Source organism: Salmo salar, chromosome 14 (assembly GCF_965601325.2).
Source record: "Salmo salar chromosome 14, fSalSal1, whole genome shotgun sequence".
In the NCBI taxonomy this organism is placed as follows: domain Eukaryota; kingdom Metazoa; phylum Chordata; class Actinopteri; order Salmoniformes; family Salmonidae; genus Salmo; species Salmo salar.
Window position 1 is genome coordinate 97,231,482 of NC_138304.1, and position 27,335 is coordinate 97,258,816.

Sequence of the window (27,335 nt, forward strand, 5' to 3'; positions counted from 1 at the left end):
TTGTGTGTCTGGGATATGAATGATGGTGAGGCTCTCTCCCTCGTGTGTGTTTCTGTGTGCTGTTTAACAACCATGAGACAGACAGACAGAGAGAGAGAGGGGGGGGGGGGGAGAGAGGGGGAGAGAGAGGAGAGAGAGAGAGGGGGGAGGGAGAGAGAGGGGGAGAGAGAGAGGTAGAGAAAGAGAAATACTCCTAACCCAGATACAGTTCTTGCCCTGAGCTTCAAAGACCTAATGACCTTCAAGTACGAATTGTAACACGTCCAATTGTTTTTCGAGTCAGGAAGTGAGGACAGGAGTGAGTGTGTGTTTGCTCCTGTGTCCTGCGAGCACGTGTGCACACTCCTAAATTCCTTAAAGCATGTGGAAGAGTGATACAGGTTTTCTCACAGCAACAGTCCACAGTATCCCAGCTGTATATCCCCCTGGTACACGGCTCTAATTCTGCCAAATGATTTACATGGAACGTCTGCACAAAACCATTTCCTCCCCTCTCACTATCCAATGTGCACATTATCGGCCTACAGTGCATAGCACTGGAGGTTGGTGGCATCTTATTTGAGGAGGACGGGCTCGTGGTAATGGCTGGAGTGGAATAGTATCAAATACATCAAACACATGGTTTGTTGCCATTCCATTGGCTCCGTTACAGCTGTTATTATGAGCCGTCCTCCCTCACCAGCCTCCACTGATGCATAGACACACCTTATAGAGCTACAGAATGCATATGTATGTGGGTGTAAGCTAGAGCAGGAGCTCTTCTGTTTCACGTTGACAGCCCTCACAGTGTGTCCACTTTCCACTGTTTTCCTTTCAAATGTCTCTGATTTTACAGGCTGAGCAATGAATGTCTGCCAGTTAGCAATGAGTGACCGCCCTGTCCCTGGAGGATGGAAAGCATGCAGACATCATACTGACTGATTGATTGTATCAAACCTGTTTTGAACTCTCTGTCTGTGGAGGGGAGGTTGTTTTACCATTATCATACATTTAATTTGATAAAATAATGATGTGCAGTGTAACCTACTTACCCACGTATGTAAACCTTGTTTTTCAATGCCATAAATACCAACACTACCAAAATCTGAGGATCATCACCCACCCCAAATCATAACCGTCACCATTAAAGGGGTTAACACAAAACTGATCTTGGTTCAGTGTCTAAGGGGAAACTTCATTTTACTCTCAAAACGGGAAAGCGACCTGAAGAGAGAAATGTTTTTGTAGAGAGACAGTGTTGGAGTGTTGGGAAATGCAATGCCCACAGTAACCTCTGGTGGCTACGGTCAGTAGTGCAATGTACTGATCATCTCAAATCATGGAAACCATGGAACCGTGTGTGTGTGTGTGTGTGTGAGAGAGGGAAATGGCCAGCTCTGTGTGCTCTGCGGTGATTGACGAGGTGAGCGGTTGAGTAGGTGACTACTGGATGACATCAGTTCATTCACAGGTGTTACGGCCAGAATGGGCCTCTGGCTCAGGAACCAGAGGCCTTTAACAACGTCTTGCCTTGCTAGCCCCTTCCAAACACCCTGCCTTCTCTCTCACACACACACCCCTGTTCTAGGCACCCTGTTAAAAAGTGGCTGTTCCTAAAACATGGCACAGAGGCACATACGTCCACAGGTCCTGATTGCTTCTTTGTAACCTGAACAAACCTCAGAGGCATTATGTGTGTGTTATTGTTGCTTGACTTGACAAAGCTGCTCCAGAGGAACAATAGTCCCACAGTGCACTGGGGGTGTACCCGGCAACCAGCCACAGGGGAAGAGTCTGTGTGACACTTCATTACATTTGTGTGAGGAGACCTGCAACAGGTTAACGAGGCACACAGGCCCTACTATGTCACTCATGGACTAAAGTGTTTTACCACTTAGGGGCCAGCTGAAGCTGTGATTACTGCAGTGATACAGCACCCATTGGATATGTCATGATGAGTTTATTAATAATAACATCAGCCTACTTAATGGACCACTGCCATACAGTGTGACAGTATCTTACGTGACAACAAATAAATATCTTATACACATAGATATTAATAGAATCTTGATGATCTTGCATTTAAAAAGGGACAGACGAAAGTAAACAACACAAAACAACACAGTACAACACAATTGAGACCATCAACTTTGACTTGGTAATGAACCATCATATTACATTCAGTGATACACATTTGTGAAATTTATGAACTTTACAGAATTGCCAGTCAATCAAAAAACATACCATTAGGGTAAGACTCCTGGCCTTAGAAATTAACATATGAGATGAAGTATCCAAGGAGTTTCTCACCAAAGGAGCAGAGATTAAAGTTGAATGGTTGGGGGGGGGGGGGGGGGGGGTGAGATGAGCAGAGGTTAAAGGTCAGGAGTCATAGTTCTGCAGAAGGGTGCATCCATAGAGAATGATAGAGCCCTTTAGTGGCCAAAAATGCAGTTTCAGCATTGGCAGTGTCATTGAGGGCTTCCACCATTTCAATGTAGTCAACTGGGTGGGGATTCCTATGGGTTGTAGCCTCAATGGCACTGTCCATGCTGTCACAGACATTATAATGGCAAAGATGAGTGCTCTACCCATCTCTATGGGTATATCTCAAAAACAACCTCTCCTTTACTTTATCTGCACTACTGTGAAAGCACTAGATAGGGGACAGTTAAAAATGTTTTATTAAAATACACACACACATATACACACACACACACACATATATATATACATATATATACATATATGTGTGTGTGTGTGTGTGTGTGTGTGTGTGTGTGTGTGTGTGTGTGTGTGTGTGTGTGTGTGTGTGTGTGTGTGTATATATATATATATACATACATACATACATACATACATACATACATACATACATATATATATATATATATACACACACACACATACATATATATATATATACACACACACACACACAAAATTGCTGGTAGTTATGAAGCATTTAAAGGTTAATTCCACTCCAAAACTATATTTTGGTATTGTTTTCATTAGTCCACTGTTGATACAGTCCCACAATGTCTTGCAGGTCAGCAGTCAAGTTTAAGATATTGGACTTTCAAGAAGCAGTGTCACCGGCCACGTCATCCTGATGTAAAATGCATCATATATGTAAAAACGCATAAAACTTCCACCTGTCTGTCCTTTGTATTTAGACCAGTGCAGAGGAAGGAAAGGAGAGAAGGAGAGGAAGATGGATTTCAGACGCGCCCAAGGACTTGATTTCTTGATTCTCGGTCTCTGCTTTCTTTCAGTCTCTCAGTCAAGGGTTTATCATTATAAATCTCTCTCTCTCTCCGTACCTCCTTGAGTGACATCAGATTGAGGATGGATGGAGAGCAGGAAGAGAAGAGTGGTGGAGGGTGGTGGTTTCTCTCTCTCTCTGTTTCTCTCACTCATCCCCGGCCGGAAGGTTCTCCTCCATCCTCTTGATGAACTTCATGCGGATCTCTGTGACATTGTCTCCTCTCAGGGTGTCCTGAGCAAACTTCACATCCACTGCCATCTGTACCTGGAGGAGAGAGGAAGATATAAGATTTTCTTTTTTTAGAAGAAGTGGGAAAGTACTTTTCTCTACATAATAAAGCTTCACAACACATGAACATAATAACATACACTGAGTGTACAAAAGATTAAGAACACCTGCTCTTTCCAAGAATGACTGACCAGGTGAATCCAGGTGAAAGCTATGATCCCTTATTGATGTCACTTGTTAAATCCACCTCAATCAGTGCAGATGAAGGGGAGGAGACAGGTTAAAGAAGGATGTTGAAGCCTTGAGAAAATGGCTGGTGGTGTGGTGTGTGTGTGTGTGTGTGTGTGTGTGTGTGTGTGTGTGTGTGTGTGTGTGTGTGTGTGTGTGTGACATTCAGAGGCTCCCCGGTTTGTGTCAAGAACTGCAATGCTGTTGTGTTTTTCACACTCAACAGTTTGTGTGTATCAAGAATGGTCGACCACCCACAGGACAACCTGCAAACGTGACAACTGTGGGAAGCATTTCAATCAACATGGACCAGCATCCCTGTGGAACGCTTTGGACACAGTAGAATGTTCACACTACCGTGGCGACACCCTGTGCTGGAGCTGTTCTTTTCTTTTCACATTGTCCTTTTTTAGCACAGTTCCAACAAAGGTGCTGGATACATATCCAGACCAGCACAGTACAGCTTAGTTAGGCTAGTGTGAAAAGGCCTAAAGAGGCACCATCTATCCTTACCATCTCCAGAGCTCCTCGGAGTACCCCACACAGCAGGTTGGAGTAGACCAGGGAGCTGTGGTTGTCAGGCAGCTCTACAAAGTCCACCAGGGGGTTACTCTCCAGGATGAGGGACAACTCATCCCCTGCTGGGCTCCAGTTGGTCACACTGGGGGTGATGCCCAGGTACATCTTAAACGCCACCTAGTGGACAACACATGCAATCATACAATGCTGTTAGTGTTACAATGGTGTTAGTACTGCATTTATAAATGGAACAGAGACTATCGCTCTCATAAGATTCATCACTGAATGCAGACACTGACATTGTCACATGTGTTGCACTGAGAGAGGGTTGAAGAGAGAGGACTAGGCCAGGGAGTGTAAAATCTTTCTTTACCAGGGTCTCACACTTGCCGAGATAACAAGCGATCAAGTCGTTGAGGTCTGCCCTTGTGAATGTCTCTTTGATGGTAGTTTGGTTGTTAGCCAATGTCAAAGGTGAAACGTGCATAAACTGGGGACATATTCAACTCTGGTCTCTAACGCTCTCGTCGCAGAGCGCTAAGTCGCCATGTGTCTCCTCCTTGAAAATGACTGGTCGCTGGTAGCTGATTATCTCAGTCTAAACGGCAGTTGAGGCTACCAGTTCAATATCCAGCACAACATTCCATACTACTGCCTTCCCTATAACTGAACCTAGAGTGAGAGGTTACCCCTGTGAAAGGATTTAGCAGCACTGTTAGAACAGACTGGTGAGGGAGCCTGGATGTCAACCACCAAGTGAGACAAGTAGTGTTTGAGCTTGACAAGTCTACAGCAATTTAGTACTGGGCCTGATGCTCAGGAGTACAGCAGACTACTGTCTGACCACATAGACACAAGCACGAGTTTGTGTTTGTATGTGTGCGTGTGCGCATGGTCATTCCTTCAGTGTGAACTAAATGTACTTGGGCGAGGGGTTGTTTCACACTGAGTGTAGGTTGACAATGCTGCCTGGACTACTGTATAACAAAGACAACAAGCAGTGAAGAACAAGAGCCCCCACACACACACACACACACACAGGGACACACACACAGGGGAAAGGGGCCAGTTGGCTTTGCGGTGACATAGCTGAGATGCTTCCCTAGCTGAGTGAGTGCAGAGAAATGAAAAGCAGTAGAGAGGAGCTATGAAAGCTCAGAAACTATGCAGACTACTGCAGGTTGGAGTTCAAATTCCAGTCGCTGACTCCCTCGCTCTCTAACTCACTCATTCAGTTGTTCATAGTCAACCTCCTTCCCTCAGTCTTTTTCCCAGCTCTCTCTCCCTCCCTTCCCCTCTTTTCTTTCTCTCTTCCCCTGTCCTTTTCTCTTTCCCTGTCTGTTTCTTTCTTCATCTCTTCTTCCCCCCCTCTCTTCCCCCTCGCCTCTCTTTTCTGGGAGGGTTCCATGGTCACGCTCTGATTGGCTCAGGGACGTTCCCCTTACCTTAGCGATGACATCGGCCGTTTCTCTGAAATCCTGACACCTCCCAACGCTGGAGCGCGCCAAGAAGTCTTCGATGAGACGCACTCCGATATTATATCCCCTGGGGAAAAAACAAGAGGGGAAAAGAGTGAGTAAAGAATGGTGCCAAATACTCTACCACTTTAGAGCAGAGATTCACACCTCCCTTAAAGATGTCTTACTCTACCACTTTAGAGCAGAGATTCCACACCTCCCTTAAATATTTCAGACATGAACACTGGCTTAGTCAGACCTCAATGCTGAATTGAGCAAAGCTGAAAGAAAGAGGGAGAGAGATATAGAGAGCGATAGACAAACATCTGGACCCTATTAAGGAGTAAGATGAGATCGTCACCTGATTGAACCATACTTGGGACGTGCTACAGTAGGTGTATTAGTTAGGCAGAGCAGAAAACCTTTACAGACCCTTTCAGACCAACTCACACACACAAACTACATCATTGGTCTATTAGTTTCTAGGGTTAAGTTCAAGAGGGATGGAAAATTTGTCAGCGTGCTGAAGGTTAACGGGAAACTTCAGAGGCCGAAAGCAGTAGCTCCACTTTATCCATTTGTCAAGTAAAGGATAAACTGAAAATTAAACGTTGAGGAGTGGCACATTTTACATGTTCACAGCAAGCAGCACACTTCACACACACAGACACACACACACACACACAGACACACACACACACACACACACACACACACACACACACACACACACACACACACACACACACACACACACACACACACACACACACACGTGACTCAATTACTCTCCTTGTCTCCTTTCCTTGATCGATTATAAGTGAAAGGGCTAAGCAGTGTTTGTTGAGAAGAAGATAAGAAACTCACATCTTATCCAGCTGTTTGTTGACCTCCTCGTCATTCTCATAGTCCTTACATAGCTGGGTTACCAGGGCTCCATACGTCAGAGTGAACAGCTCCGAGTTCTACAGAGAAACAGAGATCTATTGGGTAAAATACCACAGTGAGCAATCACAGCAGCAAGATTTGTGACCTGTTGCCAAAAGAAAAGTGCAACCAGTGAAAAACATACACCATTGTAAATACAACCCATATTTAAAAAGTTAGGACACACCTACTCATTCAAGGTATTTTTTTTTTTACAATTTTCTACATTGTAGAAAAAACTATGAAATAACATATGCAATCATGTAGTAACCAAAAACGTGTTGAACAATATTTGAGATTCTTCAAAGTAGCCACCCTTTGCCTTGATGACAGCTTTGCATTATCAGAAACCAGCTTCAGGAAGTAGTCAACGGGAATGCTTTTCCAACAGTCTTGAAGGAGTTCCCACATATGCTGAGCACATATGCTTTTCCTTCACTGCGGTCCAACTCATCCCAAACCATCTCAATTGGGTTGAGGTCAGCTGATTGTGGAGGCCAGGTCATCTGATGCAGCACTCCATCACTCTCCTTCTTGGTCAAATAGCCCTTACACAGCCTGGAGGTGTGTTGGATCATTGTCCTGTTGAAAAACAAATGATAGTCCCACTATGTGCAAACAAGATGGGATGGCATATCGCTACAGAATGCTGTGGTAGCCATGCTGTTTAAGTGTGCCTTGAATTCTAAATAAATCACTGACAGTGTCACCAGAAACGCACCATCACCTCCATGCTTCACGGTGGGAATTACACATGCGGGAGATCATCCGTTCACCTACTCTGCGTCTCACAAAGACACGGTGGTTGGAACCAAAAATCTCACATTTGGACACATCAGACCAAAGGCCAAATTTCCACCAGTCTAATGTCCATTGCTCATGTTTCTTGGCCAAAGCAAGTCTCTTCTTCATATTGGTGTCCTTTAGAAGTGGTTTCTTTGACGCCATTCGACGAAGGCCTGATTCACGCAGTCTCCTCTGAAAAGTTGATGTTGAGATGTGTCTGTTACTTGAACTCTGAAGCATTTATTTGGGCTGCAATTTCAAAGGCTGGTAACTCTAATGAACGTATCCTCTGCAGCAGAGGTAACTCAGGTCTTCCTTTCCTGTGGCGGTCCTCATGAGAGCCAGTTTCATCATAGCGCTTGATGGTTTTTGCGACTGCACTTGAAGAAAAAGTTATAGAAATGTTCCGTATTGACTGACCTTCATGTCTTAAAGTAATGATGGACTGTTGTTTCGCTTTGCTTATTTGAGCTGTTCTTGCCATAATATGGACTTGGTCTTTTACCAAATAGGGCTATCTTCTGTATACCACCCCTACCTTGTCACAACACAACTGATTGGCTCAAATGCATTGAGAAGGAAAGAAATTCCACAAATTAACAAGGCACACTTGTTAATTGAAATGCATTCCAGGTGACTACCTCATGAAGATGGTTGAGAGAATGCCAAGAGTGTGCAAAGTTGTCATCAAGGCAAAGGGTGGCTACTTATAAATATAATATATAGTTAGATTTGTTTAACACTTTTTTGGTTACAACAAATTTCACAGTTTATGTTTTCACTACTATTCTACAATGTAGAAAATAGTAAAAACAAAGAAAAAAAACCTGGAATGAGTAGGTGTGTCCTAACTTGACTGGTACAGTAGTTACAACACTGTATATAGACATTTTAAATGTTCTTTTGGAACTGAGTGTAATGTTTACTATTCATGTTTTATTGTTAATTTCACTTTTGTTTTATCTATTTCACTTGCTTTGGCAATGTAAACATATGTTTCCCCATGCCAATAAAGCCTCTTATAATGAAATTGAATTGAGAGAGGAGAAAACTTAGTTGCCAGCACCCCCTGGTGTAAAAGCGTCAAAACTACAGACATCTTTAATTGATTCAAAGACAGCGAATAATTTATTTTATTGCAGATAAATCCTTTTCACAAATTAATTCGGCTTTACTAAAGTACGTAGCGTAGACCTGGGTCAGGTACATGGGTCAGCTACCTACGATAAAGTACCAATATCATCGGGGTACCAATATCACATTTTGACATGCCAATTGCCATCCATGCCAGGCTAACAGCTCGTGTTTAACAAATGCGAAAGGTAGCTATGCCCGAATAGAAAATTCTAAACACTTACTGGCATTTTAGTAACTAGCTAGCTGCAAACAAGTTGCAGTGACTTAGTGAGTGTGCCATAGTGCTAGCTAGCGAATGAAATGCTAGTTACAATAACTAACTAGCCAGACTAGACTAGCTTCCTGTATTTGTCATTCATTAAATGATCACTGAATATCAAATTTGCACTACAGTTAAGCTGATGTGTCGTTAATACATCATCAAAACACACATTATTGTATCAACATATGAAGCTGTATTGGGGGGTTAATAAAAGGTAGTTTGTCGTCTAAATTAGCTAGCGTTAGTTTAACTTAATACTGTAGCTAGCTAGCATGAATTAAGTATGCTAAGTAGCATTAGCAGAACGCGACTCCTTACCATCTTCTTGCTATCTGTGGTTCGGTTGGATTGCCTTGACATAGTGTATTGGGTCACAGACTTGTACAGATGATTGAGTAGTTATCCTTTATTTATTAGTTTCTTTGAGAGCGGTCCCTGTGATCTCTTTTCTGTATCAGCTGTCAAACACCCGACTTCCTGAAAAACAGGAACCGGAATCAGCGGAGGATTGTGGGAAATAGCAGCACCATCATCTGGAATACATTTTATCCCTCTGGCGAAAAAAAATATAGCTAACAAAAACACAAAGAAACCTCGACTTTCATACCTCTCAAAATGTCTAAACTGGCGTTGTTCAATGTGTATATTACTGAACGGCTAACAGCGGCGGCTGTAGAGATAGCTGGAGTAGTAGAGAGAACAGTAAATGAATACCAGGAGGAAATCTCTCGTTCAAAGGAGGAGAACGAACGTCTTCGACGTCTGCTGGATTTCAAACCGCACAGAACAGGTTTGTGTTGATTTAACGGTACATCGATCGAATCAAGTACAGATAGTTAATGATGTAAATACCCACTACTTGCTCTGTTCAACTTGAATCAGCGGTATTTTGGGATTTATTTATCAAACAGTAAGTAACTAGTTAGCTAAACATCTTGTAAACAAAACGTTAGCTAATGTTATTGCATGAGTTTCATAGGACAATGTGTAGTCCCAAGCACAGCGGGTCCCAAACTAGGGGTCGCGACCCCATGTTTAATTCGAAAATCCTGGTAAAATATATATATATATATATATATATATAACTCAGCAAAAAAAACAATGTCCCTTTTTCATGACCTTGTCTTTCAAAGATAATTCGTAAAAATCCCAAAACTTCACAGATCTTCATTGTAAAGGGTTTAACCACTGTTTCCCATGCTTGTTCAATGAACCATAAACAATTAATGAACATGCACCTGTGGAACGGTCGTTAATAAGACACTAACAGCTTACAGACGGTAGGCAATTAAGGTCACAGTTATGAAAACTTAGGACACTACAGAGGCCTTTCTACTGACTGAAAAACACCAAAAGAAAGATGCCCAAGGTCCCTGCTCATCTGTGTGAACGTGCCTTAGGCATGCTGCAAGGAGGCATGAGGACTGCAGATGTGGCCAGGGCAATAAATTGCAATGTCTGTACTGTGAGACGCCTAAGACAGCTCTACAGGGAGACAGGACGGACAGCTGATCATCCTCACAGTGGCAGACCACGTGTAACAAAACCTGCACAGGATCGGTACATCACACGTGCAGGACAGGTACAGGATGTCCACAACAACTGCCTGAGTTACATTAGGAACGCACAATCCCTCCATCAGTGCTCAGACTGTCCGCAATAGGCTGAGGCTGGACTGAGGGCTTGTAGGCCTGTTGTAAGGCAGGTCCTCACCAGACATAACCGGCAACAGCGTTGCCTATGGGCACAAACCCACCGTTGCTGGACCAGACAGGACTGGCAAAAAGTGATCTTCACTGACGAGTCGCGGTTTGGTCTCACCAGGGGTCATGGTCGGATTCGCGTTTATCGTTGAAGGAATGAGCGTTACACAGAGGCCTGTACTCTGGAACGGGATCAATTTGGAGGTGGAGGGCATCATTGGACTGAGCTTGTTGTCATTGCAGGCAATCTCAACGCTGTGCGTTACAAAGAAGACATCCTCCTCCCTCATGTGGTACCCTTCCTGCAGGCTCATCCTGACATGACCCTCCAGCATGACAATGCCACCAGCCATACTGCTCGTGATTTCCTGCAAGACAGGATTGTCAGTGATTGCCATGGCTATGAAGAGCCCGGATCTCAATCCCATTGAGCACGTCTGGGACCTGTTGGATCGGAGGGTGAGGGCTAGGGCCATTCCCCCCAAATGTCCGGGAACTTGCAGGTGCCTTGGTTGAAGAGTGGGGTAACATCTCACAGCAAGAACTGGCAAATCTGGTGCAGTCCATGAGGAGGAGATGCACTGCAGTTCTTAATGCAGCTGGTGGCCACACCAGATACTGACTGTTACTTTGGATTTTGATCCCCGCCCCCCCTTTGTTCAGGGACACATTATTCAATTTCTGTGGTACTTGTTCAGTTTGTCTCAGTTGTTGAATCTTGTTCATACAAATATTTACACATGTTAAGTTTGCTGAAAATAAACGCAGTTGACAGTGAGAGGAAGTTTCTATATATACACGCTCAAAAAAATAAAGGGAATACTTAAACAACACAATGTAACTCCAAGTCAATCACACTTCTGTGAAATCAAACTGTCCACTTAGGAAGCAACACTGATTGACAATAAATTTCACATGCTTTTGTGCAAATGGAATAGACAACAGGTGGAAATTATAGGCAATTAGCAAGACACCCCCCAAATAAAGGAGTGGTTCTGCAGGTGGGGACCACAGACCACTTCTCAGTTCCTATGCTTCCTGGCTGATGTATTGGTCACTTTTGAATGATGGCGGTGCTTTCACTCTAGTGGTAGCATGAGACGGAGTCTACAACCCACACAAGTGGCTCAGGTAGTAAAGCTCATCCAGGATGGCACATCAATGCGAGCTGTGGCAAGAAGGTTTGCTGTGTCTGTCAGCGTAGTGTCCAGAGCATGGAGGCGCTACCAGGAGACAGGCCAGTACATCAGGAGACGTGGAGGAGGCCGTAGGAGGGCAACAACCCAGCAGCAGGACCGCTACCTCCGCCTTTGTGCAAGGAGGAGCAGGAGGAGCACTGCCAGAGCCCTGCAAAATGACCTCCAGCATGCCACAAATGTGCATGTGTCTGCTCAAACGGTCAGAAACAGACTCCATGAGGGTGGTATGAGGGCCCGACATCCACAGGTGGGGGTTGTGCTTACAGCCCAACACCGTGCAGGATGTTTGGCATTTGCCAGAGAACACCAAGATTGGCAAATTCGCCACTGGCGCCCTGTGCTCTTCACAGATGAAAGCAGGTTCACACTGAGCACGTGACAGACGTGACAGAGTCTGGAGACGCCGTGGAGAACGTTCTGCTGCCTGCAACATCCTCCAGCATGACCGGTTTGGCGGTCGGTCAGTCATGGTGTGGGGTGGCATTTCTTTGGGGGGCCGCACAGCCCTCCATGTGCTCGCCAGAGGTAGCCTGACTGCCATTAGGTACCGAGATGAGATCCTCAGACCCCTTGTGAGACCATATGCTGGTGTGGTTGGCCCTGGGTTCCTCCTAATGCAAGACAATGCTAGACCTCATGTGGCTGGAGTGTGTCAGCAGTTCCTGCAAGAGGAAGGCCTTGATGCTATGGACTGGCCCGCCCGTTCCCCAGACCTGAATCCAATTGAGCACATCTGGGACATCATGTCTCGCTCCATTCACCAACACCACGTTGCACCACAGACTGTCCAGGAGTTGGCGGATGCTTTAGTCCAGGTCTGGGAGGAGATCCCTCAGGAGACCATCCGCCACCTCATCAGGAGCATGCCCAGGCGTTGTAGGGAGTCATACAGGCACGTGGAGGCCACACACACTACTGAGCCTCATTTTGACTTGTTTTAAGGACATTACATCAAAGTTGGATCAGCCTGTAGTGTGGCTTTCCACTTTAATTTTGAGTGTGACTCCAAATCCAGACCTCCATGGGTTGATAAATTGGATTTCCATTGATTATTTTTGTGTGATTTTGTTGTCAGCACATTCAACTATGTAAAGAAAAAAGTATTTAATAAGATTATTTCATTCATTCAGATCTAGGATGTGTTATTTTAGTGTTCCCTTTATTTTTTTGAGCAGTATATATATATGTGTGTGTGTGTGTGTGTGTGTGTGTGTGTGTGTGTGTGTGTGTGGTAAGATCATCTTTGTCACTCAATCATTGTAATGTGGCTAACCTTACGGCACAGGGGATGTTAAGTGTGCTGCATGCGTCTTTCTTTTTCCCATGCAGTTAAGCCAAAACCACGGGCCGTTATTCAGAGGGGCGTTCTACTACGCTCCCATTGGCTAGTTAGCGTTGTCTCACACACAGGCAATCAGCGCAAAGACAGTGACCTTCCAATGTATTGACGGTATTGATGGAGTATTGATGGAAAGTGAACAATTAGCTGCCTACCATAATGCAGGCCTATTATTATCATGTTTGGTAACATTTGCCCATGTATTTATTTTCAGCGTTTGAATGAGTTGTACAAATTTCTCCCTCAATTGAAGTCAGCTAAGTTAACCTAGGCTACTTAACGTTACTAGCTTGGTATTTGAAGTTGTTATATTATCATTAGTAATCTATTATCAGGTAAAAACACATGCCTATTATTAATAATTTCTCAAATATTTTACCTAATCATTCAGTCAAATACACTATGCTACAGCCATTTAATCTGTCTTTGAGCGTTAAGGGACGTTAATGGCTAGGTCGGTCCACAACGTTATATTATTTTATTTTTCAATCTTGAAATACAAGGGAAAATGTTATTCATCAGTGACTGAAATTTCACGCTACGTGATATTCACTTCCGGACTTGGAGAGCGCTCAAAGCGTTGTTGAATGCCCCTCTGAATGGTTAGCTCTTTAAACAGGTCAATATTCACAAAGCCGCTGGGCCAGACGGATTACCAGGACGTGTACTCAAAGCATGCGCGGACCAACTGTCAAGTGTCTTCACTGACATTTTCAACCTCTCCCTGACCATGTCTGTAATACCTACATGTTTCAAGCAGACCACCAGAGTCCCTGTGCCCAAGGAAGCGAAGGTAACCTGCCTAAATGATTAACGCCCCGTAGCACTCACGTCGGTAGCAATGAAGTGCTTTGAAAGGCTGGTCATGGCTCACATCAACAGCATCCTCCCGGACACCCTAGACCCATTCCAATTTGCATACCGACCCAACAGATCCACAGATGACGCAATCACACTCCACACTGCCCTTTCTCACCTGGACAAAAGGAACACCTATGTGAGAATGCTGTTCATTGACTACAGCTCAGCGTTCAACACCATAGTGCTCACTAAGCTCATCACTAAGCTAAGGACCCTGGGACTAGACACCTCCCTCTGCAACTGGATCCTGGACTTCCTGACGGGCGGCCCCCAGGTGGTAAGAGAAGGCAGCAGCACGTCTACCACGCTGATCCTTAACACTGGGGCCCCTCAGGGGTGTGTACTTAGTCCCCTCCTGTATTCCCTGTTCACCCACGACTGTGTGGCCAAACACGACTCCAACACCATCATTAAGTTTTCTGACGACACAACAGTGGGACAGCCTATAGGGAGGAGGTCAGAGAACTGTCAGTGTGGTGCCAGGACAACAACCTCTCCCTCAATGTGAGCAAGACAAAGGAGCTGATCGTGGACTACAGGGAAAGGCGGGCCGAACAGTCCCTCATTAACATCGGGGCTGTAGTGGAGCGGTTAGAGAGTTTCAAGTTCCTTGGTGTCCACATCACCAACAAACTATCATGGTCCAAACACACCAAGACAGTCATAAAGAGGGCATGACAACACCTTTTCCCCCTCAGGAGACTGAAAAGATTTGGAATGGGTCCCCAGATCCTCAAAAAGTTCAACAGCTGCACCATTGAGAGCATCCTGACGGGTTGCATCCCCACCTGGTATGGCAACTGCTCGGCATCTGACCCTAAGGTGCTACAGAGGGTAGTGTGAACGGCCCAGTACATCACTGGGGCCAAGCTTCCAGCCATCATACAATAGGCAGTGTCAGAGAAAAGCCCATAAAATTGTCAGAGACTCCAGTCACCCAAGTTATAGGGTGACTGGCACCAAGTCTAGGACCAAAAGGCTCCTCAACAGCTTCTACCCCCAAGCCATAAGACTGCTGAACAACTAATAAAATTGCCACTGGACAATTTACATTGAACCCCTCTCCCTTTTGTACACTGCTGCTACTCTCTGTATATTATCTATGCATAGTCACTTCACCCCCACCTACATGTACATATTACCTCTACTAACCTGTACCCCCACACTGCTGCTACTCTGTTTATTATCTATGTATAGTCACTTTACCCCCACCTACATGTATAAATTACCTCTAACCTGTACCCCCACACTGCTGCTACTCTCTGTTTATTATCTATGTATAGTCACTTCACCGCCACCTACATGTATAAATTACCTCTAACCTGTACCCCCACACTGCTGCTACTCTCTGTTTATTATCTATGCATAGTCACTTCACCCCCACCTACATGTACATATTACCTCTACTAACCTGTACCCCCACACTGCTGCTACTCTGTTTATTATCTATGTATAGTCACTTTACCCCCACCTACATGTATAAATTACCTCTAACCTGTACCCCCACACTGCTGCTACTCTCTGTTTATTATCTATGTATAGTCACTTCACCGCCACCTACATGTATAAATTACCTCTAACCTGTACCCCCACACTGCTGCTACTCTCTGTTTATTATCTATGTATAGTCACTTCACCGCCACCTACATGTATAAATTACCTCTACTAACCTGTACCCCTACCTACATGTATAAATGACCTCTACTAACCTGTACCCCACCTACATGTATAAATGACCTCTACTAACCTGTACCCCCACCTACATGTATAAATGACCTCTACTAACCTGTACCCCCACCTACATGTATAAATGACCTCTACTAACCTGTACCCCCACCTACATGTATAAATGACCTCTACTAACCTGTACCCCCACCTACATGTATAAATGACCTCTACTAACCTGTACCCCTACCTACATGTATAAATGACCTCTACTAACCTGTACCCCCACCTACATGTATAAATGACCTCTACTAACCTGTACCCCCACCTACATGTATAAATGACCTCTACTAACCTGTACCCCTACCTACATGTATAAATGACCTCTACTAACCTGTACCCCCACCTACATGTATAAATGACCTCTACTAACCTGTACCCCCACCTACATGTATAAATGACCTCTACTAACCTGTACCCCCACCTACATGTATAAATGACCTCTACTAACCTGTACCCCCACCTACATGTATAAATGACCTCTACTAACCTGTACCCCCACCTACATGTATAAATGACCTCTACTAACCTGTACCCCACCTACATGTATAAATGACCTCTACTAACCTGTACCCCCACCTACATGTATAAATGACCTCTACTAACCTGTACCCCCACCTACATGTATAAATGACCTCTACTAACCTGTACCCCCACCTACATGTATAAATGACCTCTACTAACCTGTACCCCCACCTACATGTATAAATGACCTCTACTAACCTGTACCCCCACCTACATGTATAAATGACCTCTACTAACCTGTACCCCCACCTACATGTATAAATGACCTCTACTAACCTGTACCCCCACCTACATGTATAAATGACCTCTACTAACCTGTACCCCCACCTACATGTATAAATGACCTCTACTAACCTGTACCCCACCTACATGTATAAATGACCTCTACTAACCTGTACCCCCACCTACATGTATAAATGACCTCTACTAACCTGTACCCCCACCTACATGTATAAATGACCTCTACTAACCTGTACCCCCACCTACATGTATAAATGACCTCTACTAACCTGTGCCCCCACCTACATGTATAAATGACCTCTACTAACCTGTACCCCTACCTACATGTATAAATGACCTCTACTAACCTGTACCCCTACCTACATGTATAAATGACCTCTACTAACCTGTACCCCCACCTACATGTATAAATGACCTCTACTAACCTGTACCCCTACCTACATGTATAAATGACCTCTACTAACCTGTACCCCCACCTACATGTATAAATGACCTCTACTAACCTGTACCCCCACCTACATGTATAAATGACCTCTACTAACCTGTGCCCCCACCTACATGTATAAATGACCTCTACTAACCTGTACCCCCACCTACATGTATAAATTACCTCTACTAACCTGTACCCCCACCTACATGTATAAATGACCTCTACTAACCTGTACCCCCACCTACATGTATAAATGACCTCTACTAACCTGTACCCCCACCTACATGTATAAATGACCTCTACTAACCTGTACCCCCACCTACATGTATAAATGACCTCTACTAACCTGTACCCCCACCTACATGTATAAATGACCTCTACTAACCTGTACCCCCACCTACATGTATAAATGACCTCTACTAACCTGTACCCCCACCTACATGTATAAATGACCTCTACTAACCTGTACCCCCACCTACATGTATAAATGACCTCTACTAACCTGTACCCCCACCTACATGTATAAATGACCTCTACTAACCTGTACCCCCACCTACATGTATAAATGACCTCTACTAACCTGTACCCCCACCTACATGTATAAATGACCTCTACTAACCTGTACCCCCGCCTACATGTATAAATGACCTCTACTAACCTGTACCCCCACCTACATGTATAAATGACCTCTACTAACCTGTACCCCCACCTACATGTATAAATGACCTCTACTAACCTGTACCCCTACCTACATGTATAAATGACCTCTACTAACCTGTACCCCCACCTACATGTATAAATGACCTCTACTAACCTGTACCCCCACCTACATGTATAAATGACCTCTACTAACCTGTACCCCCACCTACATGTATAAATGACCTCTACTAACCTGTACCCCCACCTACATGTATAAATGACCTCTACTAACCTGTACCCCTACCTACATGTATAAATGACCTCTACTAACCTGTACCCCCACCTACATGTATAAATGACCTCTACTAACCTGTACCCCCACCTACATGTATAAATGACCTCTACTAACCTGTACCCCCACCTACATGTATAAATGACCTCTACTAACCTGTACCCCTACCTACATGTATAAATGACCTCTACTAACCTGTACCCCTACCTACATGTATAAATGACCTCTACTAACCTGTACCCCCACCTACATGTATAAATGACCTCTACTAACCTGTACCCCCGCAAACTGACTCGGTACCGGTGTCTCGTTACTGTTATTCTTGTTGTTACTTTTTATTATTACTTTTTATTTTAGTCTACTTGCTAAATATTTTCTTAACTCTTCTTGAACTGCACTTTTGGTTAAGGGCTTGTAAGTAAGCATTTCACGGTAAAGTCTATACTTGTTGTATTGGGCGCATGTAACAAAGTTTGATTTGATTTTGAATAACAGGGCGTGGTTTTGGCTTAACTGCGTTGGGGAAAAGAAAGATGTGTGCTGCATGGCTATATTGAGGAAAAACGCATTCCATGGCATCAAATGGGAGGTTTTGGCACAGATAGGGCTCCATCTATCGCAGGCCTCTATAATGGTGTCTCCCTCTGCCATATGGACACATTGTATGACCCACCCACTGGGCTATAATGGATACACTAAGAGCAACTTGTGGCAAAAGAGCAGAGCGCAGAATTCAGAGATTTATTTTATTTAACTAGGCAAGTCAGTTAAGAACAAATTCTTATTTACAATGATGGCCTACCAAAAGGCAAGGCCTCCTGCTGGGATTAAAAATAAATTAAATTAAAATATTAGGACAAAACACACATCACGTCAAGAGAGACAACACTACATAAAGAGAGACCTAAGACAACATAGCATGGTAGAAACATGACAACAGCATGGTAGAAACATGACAACAGCATGGTAGCAACACAACATGACAACAACATGGTAGCAACACAACATGGCAACAACATGGTAGCAGCACAACATGGTAGCAGCACAAAACATGGTACAAACATTATTGGGCACAGACAACAGCACAAAGGGCAAGAAGGCAGAGACAACTATACATCACGCAAAGCAGCCACAACTGTCAGTAAGAGTGTCCATGATTGAGTCTTTGAATGAAGAGATGGAGATAAAACTGTCCAGTTTGTTGCAGCTTGTTCCAGTCGCTAGCTGCAGCGAACTGAAAAGAGGAGCGACCCAGGGGTGTGTGTGCTTTGGGGACCTTTAACAGAATGTGACTGGCAGAACAGGGGATGTATGTGGAGGATGAGGGCTGCAGTAGATATCTCAGATAGGTGGGAGTGAGGCCTAAAAGAGGGTTTTATAAATAAGCATCAACCAGTGGGTCTTGCGACGGGTATACAGAAATGACCAATTTACAGAGGAGTATAGAGTGCAGTGATGTGTCCTATAAGGAGCATTGGTGGCAAATCTGATGGCTGAATAGCAAAAAAAACCTCTAGGCGCTCGAGAGCACCCTTACCTGCCGATCTATAAATTATGTCTCCGTAATCTAGCATGGGTAGGATGGTCATCTGAATCAGGGTTAGTTTGGCAGCTGGGGTGAAAGAGGAGCGATTACGATATAGGATTTAACTTTAGCCTGCAGCTTTGATATGTGCAGAGAGAAGGACAGTGTACCGTCTAGCCATACTCCCAAGTACTTGTATGAGGTGACTACCTCAAGCTCTAAACCCTCAGAGGTAGTAATCACACCTGTGGGGAGAGGGGCATTCCTCTTACCAAACCATATGACTTTTGGAGGTGTTCAGAACAAGGTTAAGGGCAGAGAAAGCTTGTTGGACACTAAGAAAGCTTTGTTTTAGAGCGTGTAACACAAAATCCGAGGAGGGGCCAGCTGAGAATAAGCCTGTATCATCTGCATATAAATGGATGAGAGAGCTTCCTACTGCCTGAGCTATGTTGTTGATGTAAATTGAGAAGAGCTTGGGGCCAAGGTTCGAGCACAAGAATGGAATGGTCTACCGTATCAAAAGCTTTGGCCAAGTCAATAAAAATAGCAGCACAATATTGCTTAGAATCAAGGGCAATGGAGACATTGAGGACCTTTTAAGATATGCAGCAGTTAACTTCGATCGTAAACTATATCACGCACGCCTGTTTACAAAACTGTGGAGATACTGGATCAGAGCATGACAATGATCTATTTCACATCGAGGCTTGGTGGTTATCGAGGGGTATTGTTGGAAAGAGTTTTCGAATCGAGAGAGAAACTGTGGTCATTTGCAATGGATGTAAAAAAACAGACTTTATTGACTTTCTGTGTAATGAAAATAAAATGTCTCCTTGTCTCAGTAGCGAGTTTTCATGGATGCCAAGGGAAGCCAGGCTTTTCCAAAAATAAACATAACATATCTTTCGTCTCTCTGTGTTTAATAAATTTCCTTCAATTCGCAAGAGGCTGAATCTATCTCACAGGAGAAAGCATCCGAGCGAGCGAAATAGCGACCTCTGTCTCTATGTGTAGGCCATCTATCTGATGCTGTCTGGTCCAAACGAGTATGACATTGTTGCCGTCAGTAGCATTGAACGCAAGGGAAGCCAGTGAGCATTTGGCCTCCCTTGATTTAAAAATAATAAAAAGTGTAAAAAATGACCCAATCAGCGTTGAGCTCAACTGTGAATGGTCCTGGCACACCAAAAAAAATTCATTTTGAAGGGAAGCCAGCTTGGATTTTGGCATCACTCCTATCAAATCGCCTTGCGCATCGAACAACTTGAATTGTTGCATCTTTTTGTGTTGTCCTCTGGTGGCTAGCTAGCTAGCTAACATTGGCCCTTTCCTAAATTAGCCATGGATGGAGATAGGGATTTGGACTTGTGGTTTTACTTAATTCTCCGTACTGGCCAATAATTATAACGGCGATTCTTATCCAAACATTAATTCATACATTGTTGTGCCCCTGGCCTGAGAGGATATGTATGTATCTAGATGTAGTGGAAATTAAATAAGTTAAATAAAAATAAATAGAGCAAACAAACAATGCAATTATCACAACACATATGTTGTAATATGGCTTTAAGGTGGGGGGGGGGGGCTTCACACCGCTCCTGCCTTGTCTATGTAACAGACATGTGACCGACGGGCTCGATTCGTCCTATGTAGCAACATTTGAAATGGTGAAGAGGTGACTCCGGGATGCTGGCCTTCTAGGCAGAGTTGCAAAGGAAAAGCCATATCTCAGACAGGCTAATAAAAGAAAAGGTCAAGATGGGCAAAAGAACACAGACACTGGACAGAGGAACTCTGGCTAGAAGGCCAGCGACTCCGGGATGCTGGCCTTCTGAACTATACTGAACTCTACCCTACTCTGCTGTACTGCACTGGGGTGTCCAAACTTGTGAAACATGAGAATGACATTCATATCCATAATTATGCATTGATGTGTAGTACAGATCAGGGACCCATGATGTAATTGCGTTACCGTAATGAACTTTTAAATCAATAGTTTTTGTTTGACATACATTTTTAAGGTGAAAACTCAAAGCGTAATTCCAATGCCATGAAACTACCCATATGTTGTTGTTTATCTACCATAGTGGAATGCACTGACCGTAAATCACTCTGCATAAGAGTGTCTGCTGAATGACACATTTTTATGTAAAAACAAACACTTGCAAAGCATGCTGGGTATTATTCTATTGATCTCTGCCCCCAAACAAGTACAAATTTGGTCGGACCAGACCAAATCGGAACGAATCATAGACATCTAGGATGTTTCACAAATTTGAACAGCACAGTACGTTACGGCAAAGTTCAGTACAGCAGAGTAATTCAATAGAGTACACTACATTATACTGTACTGTACCATACTTTACTTTTCTTTACTGTATTTTACTGTGCTGTCCAAACTTGTGAAACATAGATGTCTATGATTGGTTCTGACGTCCGTGGGTGTTGGAATCAAGGCCAATCCGGACCGCACCAAAGAAAGACGTTGCCATGGGTCCATGCTTACTGGTTTGTTAGTGCTCAAAGCTACATTTTGTAACTTAGAAAGCTGGATAACTTAGTGTCTTGCACATTGGTAAGGCTAGCAGCAGATAAAGTATCTGACATTTACTGTTGTAACTATCATGTCGAATAATGCAAAGGTGAGAGGCATTCTGACAAAGTTACCTGTCGAGGTCAAGTCTTAAGTCCGAGGAAAGTCAGAGTCCTGGACTGGAGTACTACAACACTGGATAGGCATGTGTTATTTACATAAACAAACGTTCAATTATGTATTGGTCACTTATTTATCCCTTTCCCCCCCTTTTTTCTAGACCCCCAGCAGCTTACGCTCCCAGTCTCTGAAGAGGAGGTTCCCCCTGAGCAGCAGCACTGTGAGCAGAAGTGGAGCCCCAGTCTGGAGAAGGACCCAGAGCCCACACAGATTAAAGATGAACAGGAGGAAATCAGGACCAATCAGGAGGAAAAGCAGCTTGAAGGGCTGGAGTCTGATACCAAAGACTCCATATTCACCGTCTGTGAGGAAAGTGACTGTGATCCAATGGATTTCTCGAGCCAAACTTCCGAGAGCAGAGAGAGGGATGTATTATGCGTCCGCATTCCTCAAGAGATCAAAGCCGAGCCTGATGGAGAGCTCTACACAGTATCAGAAGCAACCAGTGCCTCACACTCCCTCTCAGAAGGATATCCAGGCTGTTCTGCAGCACAGAGTGAAAACAGTGGAAGTGACAATGAAGTGGAGAGCGGGGGACTACCGTCGGGATCAAAGGCACTGAAATCACCCAGAAAACAAGCAAAGAAAAGACTAAGCTCCCATACCTCTGCTGGAAGCGGGGCGACCACAAATGCTGCTCCTCCTTATTGTTGCAAGTTGTGTGGAAGTACATTTGTGTACATTGGTCCTTTAGTTAATCATGTGAAAAATGTGCACACAAAGCTTACCGCAGAATACCGTTGTGGTGTATGTGAAGAAGTCTTTGAGTCCATAGCAAGTCTGACAGAGCACCTGCAAACCCACATTAAAGCAACACGCACTTGTAATGTTTGTGGCAAATGCTTCCCTAGTGATTCTAGTATGAGAACACACATGGTAACTCACACAGGAGAGAAACAGTATCAATGCAAAGAATGTGGAAAATGTTTCAAAAATAAAGGCTATATGCACTTGCATATGAGGCGTCACACGGGGGAGACACCATTTTGGTGCAAAGATTGTGGCGAAAGTTTCACTTGTAAGGGATACTTGAAAACACATATGAAGTTCCACACAAATGAGGAACCACAGCCCACACTGATTAAAGATAAACAACAGGAACTTGGGACCAGACGGGAGGAAGAGCAGCTTGAAGAACTGGAGACTGATACCAAAGACTCCATATTCACCGTCTGTGAGGAAAGTGACTGTGATCCAATGGATTTCTCGAGCCAAACTTCCAAGAGCAGAGAGGGGGATGTATTATGCGTCCGCATTCCTCAAGAGATCAAAACCGAGCCTGATGGAGAGCTCTACACAGTATCAGAAGCAACCAGTGCCTCATACGCCCTCTCAGAAGGATATCCAGGCTGTTCTGCAGCTCACAGTGAAAACAGTGGAAGTGGCAATGAGGTGGAGATCGGGGGACTACCGTCAGGATCAAAGGCACTGAAATCACCCAGAAAATGGGCAAGCACCCATAACCGTGCTAGAGGCAAGGTGACCACAAATGCTTCTCCTTATTGTTGCAAGCTGTGTGGAAGTACATTTGTGTACATTGGTCCTTTAGTTAACCATGTGAAAAATGTGCACACAAAGCATACGAAAATGTGTGGAGTGTGTGAGGAGGTATTCGAGTCCATAGCAAGTCTGACAGAGCACCTCCAATCCCACATTAAAGCAACACGCACTTGTAATGTTTGTGGCAAATGCTTCCCTAGTGATGCAAATCTGAGAACACACATGGTGTCTCACACAGGAGAGAAACAATATCAATGTAAGGAATGTGGGAAAAGTTTCAAAACTAAGGCATATATGAAATTGCATATGAGACTTCACACGGGGGAGAAACCATTTCAGTGCAAAGAATGTGGAGAAAGTTTCACTTGTAATGGATACTTGAGAGCACATATGAAGTTCCACACAGGGGAGAAATCATATCGGTGTAAGGACTGTGGGCAAGACTTCGACCAGAAGGAACAACTGGAAACTCACATGTGGACTCACCAAGGTCAGAAACCACATGGTTGCAAACAGTGTCCGAAAAGCTTCAAGCGCAAGGAAGAACTGACCAGACACACAGCGGTTCACACAGGAGAGAGACCTTTCAAGTGCACTGTGTGTGGACATTGCTTTGCCACCCCAGGCAACCTGACACAACACCTGACCACTCACTCTGGAGTGAAACCGTATCACTGCAAACTGTGCAGCAGATGCTTTAGAAACAATCCACTACTTAAAAGTCACCTGAGGAATCGTCACAAATGTTATGACAGTGCCATATTGTCAGAAGATGACTTAAGTTCCTTCATATGATGTGGGAGTGCCATGTAGTTAAATGCTTCTAGGACAAAGTTACAAAATTTATGTTGGCTCTTACATGAATGTCACCTCACTGTCTCCCATTTAACCAGTAGATACAGATACTATTAGAAGTTTTAACATCAGAATTATCGACGGCGAGAATGAATGGTGCTAGTCAAGGAACAACTGAGACCTGGACAAATATACTTGACTCTGTAAAGAATAATCTCAGCTAAAGCCCAACACATGCATGCATACATACAAACTATAAGGCCCAAGACATACAAACAAACTATAAGGCCCAATACATACATACAAACTATAAGGCCCAATACATACATACAAACTATAAGGCCCAATACATACATACAAACTATAAGGCCCAATACATACAAACAAACTATAAGGCCCAATACATAAAAACAAACTATAAGGCCCAATACATACAAACAAACTATAAGGCCCAAGACATACAAACAAACTATAAGGCCCAAGACATACAAACAAACTATAAGGCCCAAGACATACAAACAAACTATAAGGCCCAATACATACAAACAAACTATAACGCCCAAGACATACAAACAAACTATAACGCCCAATACATACAAACAAACTATAATCCCCAAGACATACAAACAAACTATAATCCCCAAGACATACATACATACATACATACAAACTATAAGCCCCGATACATGCATGCATACAAACTATAAGCCCCGATACATACATGCATACAAACTATAAGCCCCGATACATACATACATACATACATACATACATACATACATACAAACAAACTATAAGCCCCAATACATACATACATACATACATACTATAAGGCCCAACACCATACATACAAACTATAAGCCCCAATACATACATACATACAAACTATAAGCCCCAATACATACATACATACATACATACTATAAGGCCCAACACCATACATACACCAGTGTTCCTCTTTTTTACTTTTGTTTTAGGCCCACGGGGAAGGGGTTGTATGGTGAGGGTTTTCTCTGGTCACCGGGGAGGTGGATAACATGAGGTGCGTTCAGTTCGCTTTAACGTTTGCTACATTGTGAAACAGTTTGTACTGAACAGACTTTGAGGTACATTTGATCCCGTTTTGTGGGTGTGGCTTGAAGCAATGAGTGACATATTTAAAGGGCAGCGGCCATGCTGACAGCGTTCCCCAACACACAACCCAACCCCTCCCAGTTTTTCAACTGGTTGTTCAGTACAGCACCGTTTCCTTTCTATTGAATGTAAAAACGTACCGAACGCAGACCTGGTTTCAGGGTGGGTCGGGTGGCACACTAGTTTTTTGTTTTCTTTTCCTGTACATACTGAATTGATTATTACTTAAACTCTGAAATATACTTTGTTGTTATGTACCTTTTTTGTCGTTTTTTATTTAAACATTTTTTTGTGGCAGCCCACAGGTAAAACAAGAATATGTGTGAAATAATTAATGGATAATGATTTAAATATTGTACCTGTAATCCCCCCCCCCCCCCAATGAAAAAATGATATCAAAAATAGACATGTTGTCTTTTGATTGGTGGTGCTTTAGAACGTACAGTAGAATGGATAAAACAATATAGTATCTGCTCTCAATCTCTCCTCTGTCAGGCTGTCTTCTTCCAGAGTTATTACATTTACATTTGAGCAGATGTAAATGTTATGTTATGAATGCTGATCTGCTTTTTACTATTAAATAAAGGCCTTCTTTATAAATTCCCATGTGAGCACTCTATTTTCACTTTCACAAGGATGATAACACATTGTAAATTACAAAACTGTCCCTGTTCATTGTGTCTCAAAAGAAAAAAAGGGTTCAGTGGGGTATGAACTATTTTTTTTAAGGATATTATGTGGGTGCTACAGAGTAGAATGAACCTTCCTTTTATTGAGATAAAATGTATGATTATTTTTTGCAGTCCATTAGGAGTACACACAAAAACCTTTAACGGTAGACTCAGCTAGATGACGTTCCCACAAGCCTCACCACAGATATTGCAATGGGCGAGATGCACGACTTCGCTTGCACACGTGCGGGGTTGGGGATTAACAGATTGCAAAAAATGGTAACTGTAATCTGTTGCTTTACCAGCAAAAAAAATGTAATCAGATTACAGATACTTTTGGAAAAGCTAGATTACTTTGAGGATTTCTTTTAAATTGAGAAAGGATGTTAGAGGAAAAAATTCTCACCCATTACCTTTGCTTGAGGACTTCATTGCACAACACATCAGCTGTCTATGACCAGGCGAGGGAAAAAAACTTTCCAAGTCAAACCTTCATATCATAACCGCTAACCACCACGCACAGCCTACATCGTTATCACCATACAGTGAGGGAAACGAGTATTTGATCCCCTGCTGATTTTGTACGTTTGCCCACTGACAAAGAAATGATCAGTCTATAATTTTAATGGTAGGTTTATTTGAACAGTGAGAGACAGAATGTCAACAAAAGAATCCAGAAAAACGCATGTCAAAAATGTTATAAATTGATTTGCATTTTAATGAGGGAAATAAGTATTTGACCCCCTCTCAATCAGAAAGATTTCTGGCTCTTTTATACAGGTAACGAGCTGAGGTTAGGAGCACACTCTTAAAGGGAGTGCTCCTAATCTCAGTTTGTTATCTGTATAAAAGACACCTGTCCACAGAAGCAATCAATCAATCAGATTCCAAACTCTCCACCATGGCCAAGACCAAAGAGCTCCCCAAGGATGTCAGGGACAAGATTGTAGACCTACACAAGGTTGGAATGGGCTACAAGACCATCACCAAGCAGCTTGGTGAGAAGGTGACAACAGTTGGTGCGATTATTCGCAAATGGAAGAAACACAAAAGAACTGTCAATCTCCCTCGGCCTGGGGCTCCATGCAAGATCTCACCTCGTGGAGTTGCAATGATCATGAGAACGGTGAGGAATCAGCCCAGAACTACACAGGAGGATCTTGTCAATGATCTCAAGGCAGCTGGGACCATAGTCACCAAGAAAACAATTGGTAACACACTACGCCGTGAAGGACTGAAATCCTGCAACG

The 27,335-nt window shown here is 43.6% G+C and overlaps 1 protein-coding gene and 1 non-coding gene across 3 annotated transcripts; one reads left to right on the forward strand and one right to left on the reverse strand.

Moving 5' to 3' along the window:
* Positions 1 to 1,924: 1,924 nt before the first annotated feature.
* Positions 1,925 to 9,399, reverse strand: LOC106570549 (trafficking protein particle complex subunit 3). Of its 2 annotated transcripts, none has more exons than XM_014142993.3 (5): positions 9,110 to 9,399; positions 6,547 to 6,644; positions 5,668 to 5,767; positions 4,217 to 4,399; positions 1,925 to 3,511 (listed from the first exon to the last, which is right to left on the reverse strand). In XM_014142993.3, the coding sequence occupies exons 1-5, from the start codon at positions 9,149 to 9,151 to the stop codon at positions 3,392 to 3,394; spliced, it is 543 nt and encodes a 180-aa protein (XP_013998468.1). In that variant the 5' UTR covers positions 9,152 to 9,399; the 3' UTR covers positions 1,925 to 3,391. The 2 variants fall into 2 exon arrangements, with proteins under 2 accessions (XP_013998468.1, XP_045550881.1); XM_045694925.2 differs by having other exon boundaries at positions 6,547 to 6,662; positions 9,110 to 9,308.
* LOC123726859 (uncharacterized) lies at positions 9,302 to 26,017 on the forward strand. Its single transcript, XR_014380453.1, has 2 exons — positions 9,302 to 9,581; positions 22,086 to 26,017. It is a non-coding gene; the product is annotated as an uncharacterized LOC123726859 (transcript).
* Positions 26,018 to 27,335: the final 1,318 nt, after the last annotated feature.

Excerpts from the sequence above, each read along its gene's own strand:
- LOC106570549 (XM_014142993.3), bottom strand. The coding sequence starts at position 9,151 with ATGTCAAGGCAATCCAACCGAACCACAGATAGCAAGAAGATG. Across the intron at positions 4,400-5,667 it reads CGGCCGATGTCATCGCTAAG|GTGGCGTTTAAGATGTACCT; the intron begins GTAAGGGGAACG and ends GTTGTCCACTAG. Across the intron at positions 3,512-4,216 it reads TCCGAGGAGCTCTGGAGATG|GTACAGATGGCAGTGGATGT; the intron begins GTAAGGATAGAT and ends TCTCTCCTCCAG.